A 20,898-nucleotide genomic window follows, 5' to 3' on the forward strand; every position below is an offset into this window, starting at 1 on the left:
TTTTGATTTAGCAATTTGGGGATTTCAGTGCTTGTCAGTTTATTAAATGAACTATGCAATAAAGACTATTAGATTATCTAGAAAGAATGGTGGTCAATGTGAATGGAACACGTTACTACATAAGCATCTAAACTAATTCTTACTACATGTAATAATACATTTTCTGATTAGGTACCAGTATTTTTCTGGTCCTCGTATCAAGAGAAGAAGTAAGCAGAAAAATTTAGAGAAGACTGCTTCAGGCCATCTATTTTTACTAAGTAACTAAAATAGGTGAAAAAGGAACTATTTTACCTTTCTTTTCATTTGAAATAAAACGACTAGACTAGATAGTCCTTCTAATTTTAACTCTCTGTGTCTAGAGAGGTGATATGATATATTAGAAAGAGTGTAGGCTTAAGTGTATGCCAGGTCTCAGTTTGAATTCTAACTCTCTCCTGCTAGCTGTGTGGGCTTTGAGCAAGTAACTTAATTTCTTGAGCTTCAACTGTAAAATGGGAATAATATCTATTTTATCATAGTATAGTTGTTTTTTTGTAGCATAGTTTAGAACAAACCATTAAATGTGTGAATTTCCCAGTCCAGTGTATGATGTGTAGTAGGTGCTCAGTAAGTTATAACATTATGATGGCAAGTAGTTTATTAGTTTGTATTCTTTGTAGAGTAAGTTTGAATAAATGATTAAAAAAAAAGAAATTGAGATTACTATTATTATCCTATACTAGGCAAATGAAGGTGATTTGTAAATAAAAGCAAATTTACTACTCTGCTTGGCGAAAAGCTGTTATTAACAAACAGCTCCTCTCTTACCCCTACAGAATACCAAGACTCATGGGATGAGGGCATCCTAGACAGGGTGGGCTCTCGAAGCCTATGAGGATAAATTTACATTTCCCAGAACAAATAGACTTTCTGAGGGTGGTTTTACTCTGGGGTTCATTCCTGGTTTGGGCTCAGCAAAATCCTCTAGGGACACTCACCTTATTGTAGTCCTAGTCAGTAATTCATAATATGTACTAGTAAATTCACTCCAGTAGATGAAATCAGTTTAGTCAGAGGAGCTAATCTCTAAAACATTTAAGGATATAAGTCTGTATTATATCTCTAGCAAGCCATATATTCTGCTTTCAGTGAAAAAAATCAAACTCCACCCCCTCCAACAGTCTCCTCAGTATTTATAACTAATATAATATAGTAACTTATGGTGGGACACCATTATACCTGTTCTCTTTGCCTCCCCCCAGGCTCATGTGCAAGCTGGACCATTTGGAACTGTCTACTTACCTTTTTGAAAAAAATTGTGGTTAAAAAACACATAACAAAATTTACCAATTTAATCATTTTTAAGTGTACAGTTCAGTAGTGTTAAGTGTATTCACATTGTTCTGCAATAGATCTCTAGAACTTTTTTGTCTTGTAAATTTAAAGTCTATGTTCATTAACCAAGAACTCCCCACTTTCTCCTCCCCCTAGCCTTTGGCAACCACCATTCTGCTTTCCATTTCTATGAATTTGACTACTTTAGATATCTCATTTAAAATGTGCAGTCATACAGTATTTGTCTTTTTGTGACTGGCTTATTTCACTTAGTATAATGTCATCAAGTTTCATCTATGTTGTAGACTGTGACAGGATTTTCTTCCTTTTAGAGCTGAATATATTCCATTGTATGTATATATCACTTTTTTTTATTCATTCATTGGTCAATGCACATTTGGATTACTTTCATATCATGGCTATTGTGAATAATGCTGTTATGAATATGGGGTGTGCAAATATCTCTTTGAGATCTTGTATTCAATTCTTTTGTATATATACCCTGAAGTGGGCTGCAGTAACAAACATACCATAGTTTCGGTGGTTTAAACAACAGTTTATTCCTTACAGTTTTGGACCAGGAAGTCTAAGATCAAGGTGCCCACCAGTTCGGTTCCTGGTGAGCACCCCTCTACTTGGTTTGCAGAGGTGTGCCTTCTTGAATCCTAGCATGGTGGAGAGAGAGAAAGATCATCTCTTTCATGTCTCTCCTTTTTTTTTTTTTTTATTTCAGCATATCATGGGGGTACAAAAGTTTAGGTTATGTATATTGCCCATGCCCCGCCACCCCCCCAAGTCAGAGCTTCAAGTGTGTCCATTCCCCAGACGGTGCGCGTCGCACTCATCATGTAGGTATGCACCCATCCCCTTCCCCCCCTATATCTGCCCGACACCCAATTGGTGTTATTCCCAAATATGCACTTAGGTGATGATCAGGGAAACCAATTTGATGGTGAGTACATGTGGTGCTTATTTTTCCATTCTTGGGATACTTCACTTAGTAGAATGGGTTCCAACTCTCTCCAGGAGAACAAAAGAGATTCTATATCACCGTTATTTCTTATACCTGAGTAATACTCCATGGTATACATATACCACAGTTTACTAATCCACTCATGTATTGATGGGCATTTGGGTTGTTTCCACATCTTTGCGATTGTGAATTGTGCTGCTATAAACATTCGGGTGCAGATGTCTTTTTTATAGGATGTCTTTTGTTCTTTTGGGTAGATGCCCAATAATGGATTGCTGGATCAAATGGTAGGTCTACTTGTATCTGTTTAAGGCATCTCCATATTGCTTTCCAAAGGAGTTGCACTAGTTTGCAGTCCCACCAGCAGTGTATGAGTGTTCCTGTCTCTCCGCATCCATGCCAACATTTATTGTTTTGAGACTTTTTGATAAAGGCTGTTCTCACTGGAGTTAAGTGATATCTCATTGTGGTTTTGATTTACATTTCCCTGATGATTAGAGATGTTGAGCATTTTTTCATGTTTGTTGGCCATTCTTCTATCTTCTTTTGAAAAATTTCTGTTCATGTCCTTTGCCCACTTTTTGATAGGGTTGTTTGATTTTTTTCTTGCTGATTTTCCTGAGTTCTAAATAGATTCTAGTTATCAGTCCTTTATTGGATGTGTAGCATGCGAATATTTTTTCCCATTCTGTAGGTTGTCTGTTTGCTCTTGTGACTGTTTGGCTGTGCAGAAGCTTTTTAATTTAATCACGTCCCATTTATTTATTTTTGTTGTTGCTGTGATTGCCTTTGGGGTCTTCATAAATTCTTTGCCTAGGCCAATGTCTATAAGAGTCTTTCCCATATTTTCTTCTAGAATTCTAATAGTTTCACACCTAAGGTTTAAGTCTGCTATCCACCGTGATTTGATTTTTGTGAGATGTGAATGGTGTGGATCCTGTTCAGTCCTCTACATGTGGCTATCCAGTTTTCCCAGCACCATTTATTGAATAAGGATTCTTTTCCCCAGAGTATGTTTTTGTCTGCTTTGTCAAAGATTAGATGGCTATATGAGGATGGTTTTATATCTGAATTTTCTGTTCCACTGGTCTGTGTCCCTGCACTTGTGCCAATACCATGCAGTTTTAGTAACCACAGCCATGTAGCATAGTTTGAAGTCTGATAAATTAATACCTCCCATTTTGTTCTTATTGCTTAAAATTCCTTTTGCTAAATGGGGTCTTCTCTGGTTCCATACAAAGCGTAAAAGCGTAAAATTATTTTTTCTATATCTGTGAAAAATGATGTTGGTAGTTTAACACGGATTGCATTGAATCTGTAGATCACTTTGGGTAGTACAGACATTTTAACTATGTAGGCCGGGTGCGGTGGCTCAAGCCTGTAATCCTAGCCCTCTGGGAGGCCAAGGCGGGTGGATTGTTTGAGCTCAGGAGTTCAAGACCAGCCTGAGCAAGAGCGAGACCCCATCTCTACTAAAAATAGAAAGAAATTATCTGGCCAACTAAAAAATATATATAGAAAAAATTAGCCAGGCATGGTGGCGCATGCCTGTAGTCCCAGCTACTCGGGAGGCTGAGACAGTAGGATTGCTTAAGCCCAGGAGTTTGAGGTTGCTGTGAGCTAGGCTGACACCACGGCACTCACTCTAGCCCGGGTAACAAAGTGAGACTCTGTCTCAAAAAAAACAAAAAAACAAAAAAACAATGTTGATTCTTCCGATCCACAAGCATGGTATGGTTTTCCACCTGTTTACGTGCTCTGAGATTTCCTTCCTCAGTGTTTCATAGTTCTCCCCATAGAGGTCTTTTACCTCCTTAGTTAAATGTATTCCTAGGCACTTTATTTTCTTTGTTGCTATTGTGAAGGGTATTGAGTCTTTGATTTGGTTGTCAGTTTGACTTTTATTGGCATATATGAATGCCTCTGATTTGTGTGTATTGATTTTGTATCCTGAGACTCTACTGAATTCATTTATCAGTTCCAGGAGTCTCTTGGTTGAATGCTTGGGGTTTTCTACATATAATATCATATCATCAGCAAAGAGTAAGAGTTTGATCTCTTCTGTCCCCATTTGGACACCCTTGATTCTGCTCTCTTGTCTGATTTGTCTCACAAGGACTTCTAGCACTATGTTGAATAGCAGTGGGGACAGTGGGCAACCTTGTCTGGTTCCAGTTCTAAGTGGGAATGCTTTCAATTTTTCCCCATTCAGTATGATGTTGGCTGTGGGTTTGTCATATATGGCTTGTATCATTTTTAGGTAGGCCCCATCTATGCCTATTTTGTTAAGCGTTCTTATCATAAAAGAGTGTTGAATTTTGTCAAATCTATTTTTTCTGCATCTATTGAGAGGATCATATGGTCTTTGTTTTTGCTTCTGTTTATGTGGTGTATTACATTTATAGATTTGCGTATATTGAACCATCCCTGAATCTCTGGGATGAAGCCCACTTGGTCGTGATGGATTATTTTCTTGATAAGTGCCTGGATTTGATTTTCTAGGATTTTAGTGAGAATTTTTCACCTATATTCATGAGGGATATTGGTCTGTAGTTTTCTATTTTTGTTGGGTCCTTTCCTGGTTTTGGTATTAGAGTTATGTTGGCTTCATAAAATGTGTTGGGGAGGATTGTGTCTTTCTCGATGTTGTGGAATAACTTTTGTAGGATAGGCACTAGTTCTTTGTAGGTGTGGTAAAATTCAAGTGTGAAACCATCTGGTCCTGGGCTTTTCTTTTTGCGGAGGATTTTATTGCTGTTTCGATTTCAGTTTTTGATATTGGTCTGTTGAGGAATTCTATTTCTTCCTGGTTGAGCCTAGGGAGGTTGTGTATTTCTAAAAATTTGTCCATGTCCTCCACATTTTCCAATTTGTGTGCATAAAGGTTTTTGTAGAATTCATAGATGATATCTTGTATCTCTGTGGCATCAGTTGTAATTTCTCCTTTCATGTTCCTGATGGAGGTTATTAGAGATTTTTCTTTTCTGGTCTTAGTCTAGCCAAAGGCATTTTGATTTTGTTTATCTTTTCAAAGAACCAACTTTTTGTTTTATTGATCTCCCATATAGTTTTCCTGTTGTCCATTTCATTTAGTTCTGATTTGATCTTCTTAATTTCACTCCTTCTGCTGGGTTTGGGGTCGGTCTGTTCTTCTTTCTCCAGCTCTTTGAGTCTATTCGTTAGGTTGTCTATTGGTAAATTTTCTATCTTTTTGATATAGGCATTTATGGAAATAAACTTTCCTCTCAGGACTGCTTTAGCTGTGTCTCACAGATTTTGATAACTTGTGTCTCCTTTGTCATTTAGTTCAAAGAATCTTTTGATTTCCATCTTGATTTCATCATTTATGAAACGATAGTTCAGGAAAAGGTTGTTTAGCTCCCACAACTTTGAGTAGAAATGAGAATTTCTGTTAGGGTTGATTTCTACTTTTATTCCACTGTGATCTGAGAAGATGCATGGTATAATTTCTATTTTTTTAAATTTTTTAAGACATTCTTTGTGTCCTAGGATATGGTCAATCTTAGAGAATGTCCCATGAGCTGATGAGAAGAACGTATATTCAGTGGAGTTTGGATAGAATGTCCTGTAAATGTCAGTCAGGCCCATTTGTTCTAGCATTCTGTTTAAGTCCATTGTTTCCTTGTTTATTTTCTGTTTGGAGAATCTATCCTGTGCTGTCAGCGGGGTGTTGAAATCTCCGGCTATTATAGTGTTGCTGTTTATCATTTGGTTTAGTTCAAGCAGGGTTTGCTTTATGAATCTGGGTGTACCTAAGTTGGGTGCATATATATTAAGTATAGTTATATCTTCTTGTTGAACTGTACCCTTCATCATTATATAGTGACCATCTTTGTCTCTCATTACTTTTGTTGATTTAAAAACTAAGTTATTTGAAATTAAAACCGTCACGCCAGCCTTCTTCTGGTTTCCATTTGCTCGAAATATCGATTTCCATCCCTTTATTTTCAGTCTAAATGCATCTTTGCAAGTTAGATGAGTTTCCTGGAGACAGCAGATACTTGGCTTTTTTGTTTTTATCCATTGGGCCAGCCTTTGTCTCTTGAGTAGGGAGTTCAAGCCGTTTACATTTATTGAGAGAACTGATAGGTGGGGCAGATTTGTGTTCATCCTGTTGGGTAGAACTTCATTGCTATGTTTTCTTTCTTGAGCCATTTTGGTATCTGGCCTTTGATCTTTAGCTTTTGAGTAGTTTTACATTCGTGAGTGTTTCTTGTGCTGTTTTGAGTACTTCTTGGAGGGCTGGTCTTGTCCTGGTGAATTCCCTCAGTCTTTGTTTATCTGAGAATGTCTTAATTTCTCCTTCATATACAAAACTTAGCTGGGTACAAGATTCTAGGCTGGGCATTATTCTGTTTCAGAAGAGTGAGGATGGGGCCCCAGTCCCTTCTTGCTTGTAAGGTTTCAGTTGAGAAATATGGCATTATTCAGATGGGCTTTCCTTTGTATGTTACTTGTTTCTTTTGCCTTAAGCTCGAAGAAGGGCCTCTTTAGTGGATATTTAGGTCAGTCTGATGACTGCATGACATGGTGTCTTCCTATTTGCAATGAATCTCCCAGGGGTCCTTTGGGCTTCTTGTACCTGTATATCTAGACTTTTAGCAAGACCTGGGAAATTTTCCTCAATTATATCTTCAAATAGCTTATCCAACCCTTGTATATTATCTTCTTCACCCTCAGGAATGCCCATAACTCTCACGTTAGGCTTCTTCACATAATCCCACATTTCTTGCAAACTCTGGTCTTTTCTCTTATTTCTTTGCTCTAGCTCTGTGACTGACTTATTTAATTGAAAGGTGTTATCTTTGATCTCTGAGATTCTTTCTTTTGTTTGATCTACCCTGCTCTTGAGGCTTTCCACTGTGTTTTGTAGTTCCCTGAATCAATTCTTCGTTTCCAGGAGTTCAGTTTGATTTTTCTATAATATTTTGGTTTCTTTAGTGAATTTTTCTTCCAAGTCCTGGGTTTGTTTTGTGGCTTCTTTGTGTTGGTTATCCATTTTTTCTTGCATATCATTCAGTTTTCTGATGATCCATGTTTAAAATTCTTCTGTCATTTTGGTGTTCTGAGTTTGGTTAATGTCCATTGCTAGAGAGCTGGTGTTTCTCTTCGGGGGTGTGCTTTCCATTTGATTCTTCATACTTCCAGAGTTCTTTTGATGATTCCTTCCCATCTGGATCAGCTGCTGCTTCTTGCCTTTAGATTTTCGTTTGGATGATGACACACCCTGTTTAGTCTCTGAGCCACTAGGTGGTGTTTGTGGGTGGTCTTCTTCCTGTTGAGTGGTCTTGGCACCTTTGTCAAAGATTATTTGACCATCTATGCAAGTGTTTATTTCTAGGTTTTCTATTCCATTGGTCTATATACTTGTCTTTATGCCAGTACCACACTATTTTGATTACTGTTGCTTTGTAATATGTTTTGAAATATGGAAGTATGAGACCTCAACTTTGTTTTTCTTTTTCAAGATTGTTTTGGCTATTCAGGGTCCCTTGATATTTTAGATGAATTTTAGGATGAAATTCTTTACTTCTGCAAAAAGTGTTACTGGGATTTTGATAGAGATTGCATTGAATCTATAGGTCACTTTGGGTGATCTTAACAATATTAAGTCTTCCAATCCAGGAACATGAGATGTCTTTTCATTTATAATATTTATGTTTTTAATTTCTTACAGTGATGTTTTAGTTGTCAGTGTACAAGTCTTTTATCTTAGTCTGTTCAGGCTGCTGTAACAAATTATCTTAGACTGGGTAATTCATAGATAACAGAAAAATTTATTGCTTATGGTTGTGGAAGCAGGGAAGTCCAAGATCAAGGATTTGGTGTCTAGTGAGGGCACTTGTCCTCATAGATGGCACCCTCTAGCTGTGTCTTTTTTTTTTTTTTTTTTTTTTTTTTTGAGACAGAGTCTCACTTTCTTGCCCGGGCTAGAGTGAGTGCCGTGGCATCAGCCTAGCTCACAGCAACCTCAGACTCCTGGGCTTAAGCGATCCTACTGCCTCAGCCTCCCGAGTAGCTGGGACTACAGGCATGAGCCACCATGCCCGGCTAATTTTTTTTTTTTTTTTTTTTTGTATATATATTTTTAGTTGGCCAGATAATTTCTTTCTATTTTTAGTAGAGACGGGGTCTCACTCTTGCTCAGGCTGGTCTTGAACTCCTGACCTCAAGCGATCCACCCGCCTCGGCCTCCCAGAGCTGTGTCTTCATGTGTGAAAGGAGAGAACAAGCTTCCTAGGGACTCTTTTATAAGGGCACTAATCCCATTCATGAGGATGAAGCTCTCTTGAGCTGATCACACCCAAAGGCCCTACCTCTTAATACGACCATGTGGGTATTTAGGTTTCGACATATGAGTTGGGAAAAACACAAACATTCACATCGTAGCATATCTCCTTGGTTACATTTATTCCTAAATTTTTTTTTTTTTTTTTTTTTTTGGATGCTATAGCAAATAAAATTGTTATTTTTCTTTTTGGATTCTTCATTGTTATTGTATGGAGATGCAACTGATTTTTGTGTGTTGATTTTGTATCTTGCAACTTTACTGAATTTATTAGTTGTAACAGTTATTTTGTGAAATCTTTAGTTTTCTACATTTAAGTTCATGTCATCTACACAGATAATTTTACATCTTTCTTTCCAATTTAGATGCTTTTTATTTTTTTTTTTTATTTTTTTTATTTTTTCTTTGCTTAATAGCTCTGGCTAAAAGTTCTAGTACTAGGCTTAATAGAAGTGGTGAGAGCAGGCATCCCGTCTTGTTCCTGATCTTAGAGGAAAAACTTTCAGTCTTTCACCATTGAAAATGATTTTAGTTGTGTGTTTTTCATATATAACCTTTATTATGTTAAGATAGTTTCTTTCTACTCCTAGTTTGTTGAATGTTTTTATCATAAAAGGGTGTCGAATTTTGTCAAATGCTCTTTCTTCATCAGTTGAGATGATCATGTTATTTTTTTTCCTTCATCTGTTAATATGGTGTATTACACAGATTTTTTGTGTGTTGAACTATCCTTGCATTCCAGGAATAAATCCCAATTGGTCATGGTCTATAATCTTTTTATTATTCTGTTGAATTATGTTTGCTAGTATTTGGTTTGTTTATGGTTTTTGTATCAATATTCATCAGGTATATTAGTCTATAATTTTCTTGTATTTTTTTCTGGCTATGGTGTTAGGGTAATAGTAGTTTTATACAATGAGTGTGGAAGTGTTCACTTCAATTTTTCAGAAGAGTATGAGGAGGATTGGTGTTAATTCTTTAAATGTTTGGTAGAATTCTCCAGTAAAGCCATCTGGTCCTGGGTTTTTCTTTGCTAAGAGCTTTTTGATTAACTGATTCCATATCCTTACTAGTTGTAGGTCTGTTCAGATTTTCTGATTCTTCATGATTCAATCATGGTACATTGTGTGATTCTAGGTTATCCAATTTGTTGGTATACAATCATTCATATTATAATTTTTTTCTGTGGCATCAGTTATGTTTCCTCTTTCATTTCTGATTTTAGTTATTTAAACCTTTTTCTCCCTTAAGTTAATCTAGCCACAAGTTTGTCAATTTTGTTGATATTTTCAAAAACCAACTCTTAGTTTATTTTTTTCTGTTGTCTGGTTTTTTTTTTTTTTTCTATTTTGTTTATCTCTGCTCTAATCTTTGTTTCTTTCCTTATGCTAGCTTTGGGCTTATTAGTTTGGCCTTTCTCTTCTTGTTCCTTGAGGTATGAGGTTAGGTTGTAGATTTGAGATCTGTCTTCTATTTTAATGTAAGATTTTATAGGTATAAACTTCCCTCTTAGCACTGGTTTCACTGCATCCAGTAAGTTTTGGTATGCTCTATTTACATTTCCTTTTGTCTGGAGATATTTTCTAATTTCCCTTGTGATTTCTTTGATTAGTTGTTTAAGAGTGTGTTGTTTAATTTCTACATATTTGTGCATATCCCAGTTTTCCATCTGCTATTGATTTCTAGTTCGATTCCATTGTGATCAGAAAACATACTTTGTATGATTTCAACCTTTTAAAATTTTAAGACTTGTTTTGTGGCCTAACATGTATTCAGTCCTGGAGAATATTTCATATACACTTGAGAAGAATGTGTGTTCTGTTGGGTGGTATTCTGTACATATCTATCAGGTCTAACTGGTTTATTATGCTGTCCAAGTCTTCTGTTTCCTTACTGATCTTCTGTCTGGTTGTTCTATCCATTATTGAAAGTATTGAAGTCTTTTAATACTTGTGTTGCTATTTCTCCAATTTTGTCAATGTTTGCTTCATATATTTAGGAGCTCTGATATTTGATGTATGTGTAATTGTTATAGCTTCCTGGTGAATTGAACTTTTTATCATTATATAATGATAAAAAGTCCTTCTTTGGTTATTGAAATAGTTTTTGATTTAAAGTTTATTTTGTCTGATAGTAGTATAGCAGCCACCCTGCTCTCCTTTGGTTATCATTTGCATAGAATTTTAGCCTATGGGTGTCCTTAGATCTGAAGTGAGTTTCTTATAGATAGCATATAGTTGGGTCCTATTTTTTTTAAATCCATTCAGCTAACCTGTGTCTTTTGATTAGGGAGTTCAGTCCACTTACATTTAACATAATTACTGAGAGGGAAGGACTTACTATTGCCATTTTGTTAATTATTTTGTAGCTTTTTTGTCCTTCACTTTCTTTACTGCTTTCCTTTGTGTTTCATTGATTTTTTTTTTCTTGCAGTAATATGCTTTGATTCCATTTCAGTTCTAGAGATATTTTCTTTGTGTGTTACCATGGGGATTATATAAAACATCTCAGTTATAGCAATTTATTTTAAACTGGTAACAACTTTAATCACATAAAAACCTCCTTTACAGCTCTGCCTGCCCCTCAACTTCACAAATTACATCTTTATGTATTATGTACCCATTAACATAGATTTATAGTTATTTTATGCTTTTGTCTTTTAAATTCTATACAAGAATTAAAAATGGATGTTTATGCCAAAATTATAATATAGGTTTCTATATTTGCCCACGTTTATCTTTACTGGAGAACTTTATGTTTTCATATGGCCTTACATTGCTCTGTAATGTCCTTTTGTTTCAATTTGAAGGACTCTTTTTAGCATTTCTTGTAGGGCAGGCGTAGTGGTAATAAACTCCAATATTTACCTGGGAAAGTCCTAGGTATTCCTTCATTTTTGAAGACCAGTTTTGCCAGAAATTATACTCTTGGTTGACAGTTTCTTTCAGCACTTTATATTATCCCACTGCTTTCTTATGCTGAGAAATCTGATAATCTTATAGCGACTGCCTTGTAAGTGATGAGCTGCTTTTCTCTTTCTGCCTTTAGGATTCTGTGTTTTCAACTTCTAGTAGTTTGATTATAATATGTCTCAGTGTGGGTCTTTATGGCTTTATCTTAATTATAGGATAGAGCTTCTTGAATTAGTATGCCCATTTCTTTCTTCAAATTTGGGAAGTGTTTGGTCATTATATCTTTAAGTGAACTCTGTGCCCCTTTCTGTCTCTCTTCTTCTAGGATGTCTTATAATATGTATATTGGTCTGCTTGACGGTGTTCCGTAAGTCTCTTAGGCCCTCTTCACTTTTCTTTTTGTTCCTGACTTGTTATCAAGTGACCTATTTCCAAGTTCACTGATTCTTTCGTCTGTTGTCTGCTGTTGAACCCCTCATGAATTTTTTCAATTCAGGTATTGCATTTTTCAGCTCCAGGATTTCTGTTTAGTCTTTTTTTTTTTTTTTAATAGAAGTTTCTGCATCTGTGTTGACTGGCTTTGTGTGGGGAAATACAACCATCCTGGCTAGGGGTTCTGAAACCTCTCAGACTTTTCTGGGGATGTGTCTTCTCTGAGCTTCTGTGTATGCTTTTTCGTATATATGGCTACTTTTAACTGTCATAATTTTCCTACCTCATCTCAGGAGCTTATTTTTTTTTTTTTTTTAAAGGCTGGTCAAGTGAAGCAGTGGGAATGGAGAAGGAACAAAGGAATCTGTAACTGGTTGTGATCAATTAGTTGTAAACACCACTGCACTTGGAACAACCAGGAGCTGTTTGTTTCTAAGTATTCCTCTCTGTACCCTCTTGCTGCCTCTAGCACCTGGCTGCCAAATTGCACACTCCCTGCTACTCTAATGTGCCACTGAACTCTTTTGTTTTCAGTGGCCTCCAGCCAGCATCCAAACCATCCCACCACTCTCATCAGTGCTCTAAGTAAGACAGAAACCAGTCCCTCAGGCAGCCCCCAGAGAAGCCAGAACATTGCACAGATGTTAGGCTTTTACTCCTTTTTTCCTGAAGAAGCCAGACATTGGGAGGCTTCCTCATGATCATACTGTGCTGTGCCAGGGAGGGGCTAGGGTAGGCAAATGCCGCAAACTTTCCTACCCTTTTTGGTGTAACCTCCTCCTGGCTTTACATTTGCCTAAGTACTGCAGTTACCCAGCTGGTTTCTAAGAGTTCTCACAAAGGTATTTTGCTCCATATATTGTTGTTAACTTGCTGTCTCTCTGGCAGAATGAGTCCACCACCTTGCTGACATTACTCCCTATTTACTTGCCTTTTGCTCTCTTGATAATTCACATATACAAATATGCTAATAAACTTTCACAGTATCTTGATTAAAAAAATTCTTATCCAACAAGTTTTATTTATCTGCTTATCTACTAGTGGTTTGGTTTAAAACTAATTTGGAAGAGGTAAACTTCTAGAAAAATAAAAACCTTTTGGCTTAATTAAAAATATCACCACCTTTTGTATGAAGTTAAATCTAATCGTGGTGAATACAAAAGTGTTTGGAATTTAATTTCATTCTTACAGTATGATACTTAAGTTTGGCCTAATAAAAAACGTTCCCCAGTTTTCTTTAAATCAAAAAACTGATTTTAAAAATTAAATCCTGGGAACCTCATCTAAAAATCTCTCCATGATTATTTAAAAAAAAATTTTCCTTTGGTGGGGGAACGTTTTGATATCCCTTAGAGTAATCTACCTTCCCCAATTATTTTAGAAACTATTCATTTCAAAGATGATAGTAACATTAGAAATCCTGTGTTGAGTTTTGAGAAAACACTCTGAGTAACAGGAAGTACCTGGAAAATGGGAGGCATTGAAACATCAACTTTGTATCACATGTACTTTTATTACTTTAGGTATGAACATACTTTTATACTCATTAAAATTTAAATTTCAACTTCTGACTTCTAAGTGATTATAGCTCTAATGGACTAAGACAATTTTCTTGTTTTGTGATTACAGTACTGCTGATTAGAATCTCTACTAGGAATTTTGGATTTTCAAGAGGGGGTGTATAAAGAACAAAGAACAGAAGCAGAATGAGTAAAATTTTTAACTATATCCAGTGCAAACTGACTTGTTGTGTTTACCTATATTGCTGTGGTAAGAACCCAGCAGACAGAAGAGGAAAAAGGCATGATGCAAATTTAATATATACATGGTAGGACCATGTATATATTACTGAAAAGAACTTATAAATTCCTTTAAATACATATTAAAGATAAGTCTCTTTCTAGCTAAGGTGATGGTCTTGTCTTCTCACTAGGGCATATATCCTTGAGGGCAGGTACCACTTCTATTCAAAATTGTCTCTCTCCAACTCCCACTTCCACCCCACCCTATAAATTTGTAGGTAGCAGACTGTGCTGAATAAATGTTTTGATGAGAAATGAGTTTATTACAACAGCTTTAATTAAATTTAGAACTATTTCTAGTTGTTTGATAAAGTATCATTTTTTGTTCTGTAGTCTCTCCTTAATGGACTACTACTTAATGAATCCTTATTTCTAATAATTCTTAAAATTCTATTTGAACTCTAAAGCATCTCAGTTCAAAAGGGACTAGACAGGGGACTGTGCCAGCTATTTCCAGAGAAGATCCTGAAGAGAAGATCTATACTTCTTTGTATCCTTTAAAGTGTCTTCAAGGGTTTTGCTATTTAGCAGGCTCATCTAAATAATAGCATTATTTAAGTGTGAATCTACTTGGCTTATGAAAGGTGACAGAAACTCAGAATTGTTACTAATTGTGAAGTTGTGACTTTTTAAGAGGATTGAGACAGCAAATAAGATTGGAGAAAAATTATTCTTTATTGAAAAATACCAATAATACTGACAGACTTCAAAAGCAATTCACGCTTCCAGAATACAAAGTAAAGTACGTAATACATTTTTTCAAACTTGTTTGCATTTCAAAGTTAGCATTTTTGTAAATCAAATTTGATAACCTGACTAAAAATATTTTCCAGCTTTATTATTTAAGGAGCCACACAACCTTTAAAGTTGGGACCACATGGCAGGCAGGAGCACAGGGACAGAATGCAACTGGGACCGCACAGCAGTCCCCAGCAACATTTCCCACAGCTTTGGTGCTGGAAACAGAAAGACGGCTGCCCTCCAGTGTCAGAGAATCTTGTGAAACAGCGTATCAAAAGACAGCAGTTTTTTAAAAATAATTTATATACGTTCATTTAAGATTGCTTTTTGAAGAAAATCTTTAAGAATGCCACTGAAATTTAATATCATCCAATAACTCTGAATTTAAAAAAACAGCTATAATGAAAGAAATGACATATTTCCATCAAAATGGTCTTTGCTGAGCTGTGATTTTTTTAGATGCAAAAAAAGTTTAACACATATGCATGTTTAATTTGAAACCACACAAATTATGTAGGCTCAGATAGTAGCAATGTTCACTTTTATTACTAATAGCTTAACTGAAACAGCGATCTATTCATTCCACCAGCAGGAATAGCAGCACCAAGATCTTCTAAAATTCTTTATGTATAAAGCTTAAGTCATTATCCAAGTCCCATTCTTTGCATGCTCCAATTCTTGTTATCTTATTTAACATAAAAGCAAACAGGACTTGGAGAGTTACTATTTGCTGTATTAAAACAGTTACACAGCATCTTGTACTGTCGAAAAGCAAAATACTGTGAATGGCAGCCCTTTTTCACAGTTCTACACTTGAAGCTGCCAAGCATTCACTGCTCGTGCCAGAGTAACGTAGCAGAAACTAAATGAATCATGGCACAATGGATTTCTGAATTCTTTTATCTACCATTGGTCCTGGGGCTTAGTACCTTCCCCTTGTAGACTATATCCGCTGATCATTCCAGAATCATCTTTAACAGAGGAAAGGCATCAGGTCATATAGCGGGTAATGGCTCTCAGAGCATAAAGGAGTTCTGCTTGCATCCTAGCTTCTATAAGAAGCAGATTAACATGAACCTGAATATAAAATACAACATTGTAAGAGGGAGGGTTATAGGCATTCAGAATCAGTTTTTCAGTGCATCTAAACCACATATATAACATTTTCTATGTACCACTGAGTAAAAGTCTTGGATTTGTTGAAGAGAATATCAATTTCTTTTCAGATGTTTTGAGCTTTCATTTATATTTGATTATCTCTCTTCTTAGAGGTTTGTTATATTTCAGAAATCCAGATACCACTTTATCAGAATGCTAAACTTTCCCTGCCAAATCATTATTTAGTAATTTCTACAAAGATGTTTCAAAGAGAACAGACATGTCTACCCATACCCAATTAAAAAAAAGGCTTTTACAAAACAGTCTTTTTTCTCCTATGTGGTGACAGCCATGCCAGCACTTCTGAAGATGGGCCAATGCACCTGTCCTCCCTGTCTTTATTTTTCTACTCTGTCACCATAATGAGGTTCCCATCCAAGGGGTACCTGAGACAGCTGTCCTGGAATGTCTTCTCTGGGTTGCTGGGGTGATGGAAAGGGTTTCAGAGCCATTAGGTTAGGTGAAGGAGGCTAAGAATCCCTGCTAAGTTAGAGTCAACAAGCCACAATAGGCACATACCTTCTCAGAGTGCTTGAACTGCCTCCAGAAGCTATCATACATTCTTTTGGTAACCTTTTCAGGAGTGCAAACAACAGTTTTGATATAAACTTTAAAGCTACGATCCAATAGCTGGTTAATTTCACCATAGTCATAGTCATCATATCTGTTAAAAGACATAGAATTATATTTTCAGTGTAATCTGTTTTATTCTTACAAAAGTATATATATCAATAGTAAATGCTGTATTCTTTTTCCCTCTTTATGTAGGCAGCTGTCCCCCTAAATGATACAGCTTTACAGCTGGGGGTAGATAAGTGAATAAAGGGTTAAGAAACAGAGTACTTAGGGAGAAGTGAATAAAGGGTTAAGAAACAGAGTACTTAGGGAGAATAACAAAATTTTCTAGTGCCCAAAAAATCATTCCTGAAACTTGACAGTGTTAACATTGTAGCACTGGGCACCAAGTAATAGTGTATATTTACAACCATGAATAAGCAACCATATTGTGAGGAAAAAATTCTGAAAACAGAATTTGAGTATTGCTGAAATTAAGAAATTAATCAATTGTATTTGTTACTGGTACTATTATATGATATATAAATTGTCACTTGTATAAATAAAAATAGAATTATTTTACTCATGTTTCTAGGAGTTTCCAGGGGCAGATAAGAAAAAAGGTAGGGTGTGTGGAGGGAAAAGGAGGGTCTAGACACTGTGAGGCCATGTATTTACTTAGGAGAGCCTGTCCTGCTTTAAGCCGACAGTTGCCTGCACCAGTGTCTGCTCCACTGGGTAATGGATTCCAGATCACACAGGCACTGAAGTCTATCGGATTTTCAGTGGAAAAAGGAGAAAGTTCTTGCAAAGCTGACCCTACAACCATTCAGGAGGCTAAAGTCAATAGTCTGGCCACTGATTATAGTGCGAAATTAGCTTAGAGTACATTAAATAGGATTTGTAGGTTTTGACCAGAGTCACTGATAAAATGAATAGCAAGAGAAAGTCTGATTTACAGCTAAAATAATCAGAAAGCACTGCAACATGAAATTCATGTGCACGTGTGAGAAGGTGGTATATAATGGCTGCATTTTCTATAAACATAATAACACAGCTGAATATCTAACTGTAAGGACACGAGAGTTTTGAATTTTGATTAAGTATTATGGGACTAGGTACTCTTCAAGAAGGAGCTTGAGAACAGCCAGGGGGCAGTGTAAGGGCACTGAGTTCCTAGTAGGTAGAAACATGAGTGTGTCAGGAGATAAAAGATGATACAAAGAGAAAAAACACCAAAGATACTTGGTGACAAACTTTGCCTCTTTTCATCTATATTTTAGGACCAGCTTGCTTGTGCTCCCTTCCCTGGAGGCAGCTGTCATTGAACTGTTGTCAAAGTCCCTAACTCTTCCTCCTGCCCTACTAGGAGAGAGGAAAAAACTAAGTTGCAATAAAGCAGTTCTTTGAAGCATAAAAATAAGTTATTGGGGAGGGGATGGTTGTCAATATACATGTGTCTGTGTGCATGTGCACTCCAAGCATCGAATAATTTATCCCAGAGGAAAACATCTCTTTATAAACATAGGAAAAAAGACTAACCTTATTCCAAACATGCAGTGAATATAGTTCCAAATAGCCCGTCTAAGCATTGAGGTATCGACATCTTTGTGCATTGCCATTGTATTATAAGTAAGATTATAAGCAATATGAAACTTTTCATCAATCAATTGTCCCACATCTGGATAAAGGCGATTTACCAAAGAATAACCATGGTCTTCCCAGCAATAGTCCTAAATACAGGGAATAAAACAAATGTGAAAATTAAAATGTGGCCAAGTACAGTTCTATGTCTACAGCTCTGCAGTATGGTGAGATTTTTGGCAGTTGGAATTCACTGCCTGCCATCCCTTGCTTCCACCTTCACTTGGACTTCAGTCTTATGTTTTCGATTTCCATACTGCAACCTGTAAAACGTTGTTTTGCAACTCAGGAAGTTTAAAAGGGAGTCTCCTTCCCTCACACATAGACCACTGATTTTCAGCATTATCTCCTTTCACTCTCAGGTTCCAGAGGTGACCCATCTCAGGGAGTCCTCTCTCCTTTTCCACTGCTGCAGCCGTTCAAATGGTCTTCAGATTTTGTGAATTTTTAATTCAACACATCCATCATTCATTCCTTCTGACTTTTAGCTTTCCTACTTAGTTTTCCCACATTAAATCTCCTTGGCCTCTTTTCTTTCCACGTCAAACAAAACTTAATAAGCCCCTACCTTCTATGTTGTTCCCATATTTATTTTCCTAAAACACCTCTTTGATATTATGTCATCACTCTGGTCAAAGCCTATAAACCCCATTTAAAATGTTTTGGCATTTAAAGCACACCTGATCAATTTTAACACATTAACTGCCATGTGAGTTATATTTAACTCACACTAGTTTTGAGCTTGGGGCCTTGTGAAGCATATGTAACTCACATCTCTTCACCTTAGGAGACGAAAGAACTACTTTTCAAGTTGCATGTAACTCACACACAAACAATAAAAAAAACAAATTTTTCATTAAATTAGAAAGAATCATTTTCAAAGTTTTTATTCTAGTGTGGCAGTCAATGTGTTAAACTAATTTACCCTGAATCAGAAGTAGGAATCCTTTGCTTGAAACTTTCAGCAGCTTAGCCAGTTTCTCCCTTCCCCCGCTCTGTCCCTCAACCAAAGCTCAATTATTGCCTACAGTCTCCTCTGCTTACAATACCCATCTTTGTGACCATCCAAACCCTTATCTCCCTCCCCCAAATTTCCAGCTCACATGATCTCTTCAATTTCTAATCTATTTCACAACACAGTTTAACTATCAAGTACAAATATTCTATAACTCTTCCTTGTGTCTAAACTTTGTCCCTTTAAACTATACCTTAGTTTTTTTGAGCAAATAAACACAATCATTTTTTGGTTCCTAAATACTTTTATAATTCTGGCAAAACAGTTGTTGTTTTAACACTGGACCCTAAAAATGGGAAAGTTGGGAGTATCAACTCATCTGAATTAAATAGCATTTAGCATAGTTCTCAAATCTAGGTATCTAGGTGACTCTTGAGTCAGACCGAGATATTTCTAATTAATTGCATGCATACAAATTGCAATCTTACCTGGACACGAAATGTTGGAACATGCATCCCATGTCTAGAGAAATCTTTATAGCCATAACTAGTATCCTCAAAGTGACGAGATACATCTCTTGCTGGTGTAACTTCTTCATCATCTGAAATAATAATAAAAAGGCCACTGAAAGCTTTTCAAAAGGCCGAGTGTGGTGGCTCATGCCTGTAATCCTAGCACTCTGACGGCTGAGGCAGGAGGATAGCTCGAGGTCAGGAGTTCGAGACCAGCCTGAGCAAGAGCAAGACCACGTCTCTACTAAAAATAGAAAGAAATTAACTGTACAACTAAAAATATATAGAAGAAATTAGCTGGGCATGGTGGTGCATGCCTGTAGTCCCAGCTACTCAGTAGGCTGAGGCAGTAGGATTGCTTAAGCCCAGGAGTTTGAGGTTGCTGTGAGCTAGGCTGACGCCATGGCACTCTAGCCTGGGCAACAGAGTGAGACTGTCTCCAAAAAAAAAAAAGAAAGCAAGCTTTTCAAAAGAGGATGTTAGTTAAAATGGATTTTACCCATAACAAGTAAAATAGGGTAACCCTTTCTTTGACACTGAGTAACCAATGTCAACCAAAATAAAGTCTCAAAACTACATAAAGAAGTAGCCTACTTACGAGAATGTATTAAAAGGAGATCCATTATAAAATAAAACAGTTGAATTCTTTATGCCTTTCATTCTTTTATAGACCTTCTATCCCTCTGTGTTCCCATTCCAATTTATAGATAACAGGTTCTACTTAAAAATATGTATTCATACTTTTGGATAATCTTTAAGGTGACAACAGCTATTAAAATCAGCTATGCTGTAAAATTTGGCATTTAGACTATTTTTGATGAATCCTAATGACATACAACATATAATATCAAAGAAAGAAGCCCTGTGAGTTGACATTTTTACAAAGCTTCCTGCACTGCCCCTAAGGACTTGGGATTATCATCTTGTTTAAGAGTTGATGAGATTATAGTTTCAGGCAAATACAGTATTCTATGACAACTCCACATCTTCAGGCATAGATAGAAACAAAAATTTTTCCTGGGGGAAAAACAAGCTGACATCCAACCTACATTTAAACAAATTTGATTTTTTCTTTGCTATTAACACATTGCCACACTAGAAAAAAAATTTTTCCCTTGGGGCCATGGTGTTTTATTATGAAAACAGAATAAAAACTTTGAAAACAAAATGATCCTTTTAATTTAATGAAAAATGTAATGAAAAATGAAATTTATTGACTTCTATTCATTTAAACCATGTTTTTAGAATTTGTCAATATTAATTGTACCAATAAGAACATCAACAAGTAAGAACCAACTGCAGGGTTTTGCTTCACGAGGCCCCAGGCTCAAAGCTAGTGTGAGTTAAATAAAACTCACATGACAGTTAATGTGTTAAGAAACTTGGTGCTTTTAATACTTACACTGTTTCTCCCACTCTAGCAAGTGTCTCTAAATATATTTTGACAATAATAAACTTTTTCTCCTTTAAATCATCTGTTTTATATATTAACTCCTATAATATGAATATAGATAAAAGTTAAGCATAAATGATTTAGGTTGTTGGTAACTTAGTAAATCCTCCTTTTCACAAATCATAGAATTTTAA

At 36.2% G+C, this 20,898-nt stretch overlaps 1 protein-coding gene across 3 annotated transcripts in view; it reads right to left on the reverse strand.

Annotated features, from left to right (window-relative positions):
• Positions 1–14,397: 14,397 nt before the first annotated feature.
• SESN1 (sestrin 1) overlaps positions 14,398–20,898 on the reverse strand; it is a 99,256-nt gene continuing 92,755 nt past the window's right edge. For all 3 annotated transcript variants that reach the window (XM_045544136.1, XM_045544138.1, XM_045544137.1), the window contains exons 7-10: positions 19,288–19,400; positions 17,743–17,933; positions 16,165–16,309; positions 14,398–15,564 (exon numbers count right to left, since the gene is read on the reverse strand). In XM_045544136.1, the coding sequence (XP_045400092.1) occupies positions 15,478–15,564; positions 16,165–16,309; positions 17,743–17,933; positions 19,288–19,400 (536 nt within the window). In that variant the 3' untranslated portion in view covers positions 14,398–15,477. The remainder of the gene's footprint in view (positions 15,565–16,164; positions 16,310–17,742; positions 17,934–19,287; positions 19,401–20,898) is intronic.

Source organism: Lemur catta, chromosome 2, assembly GCF_020740605.2.
Source record: "Lemur catta isolate mLemCat1 chromosome 2, mLemCat1.pri, whole genome shotgun sequence".
NCBI lineage: Eukaryota > Metazoa > Chordata > Mammalia > Primates > Lemuridae > Lemur > Lemur catta.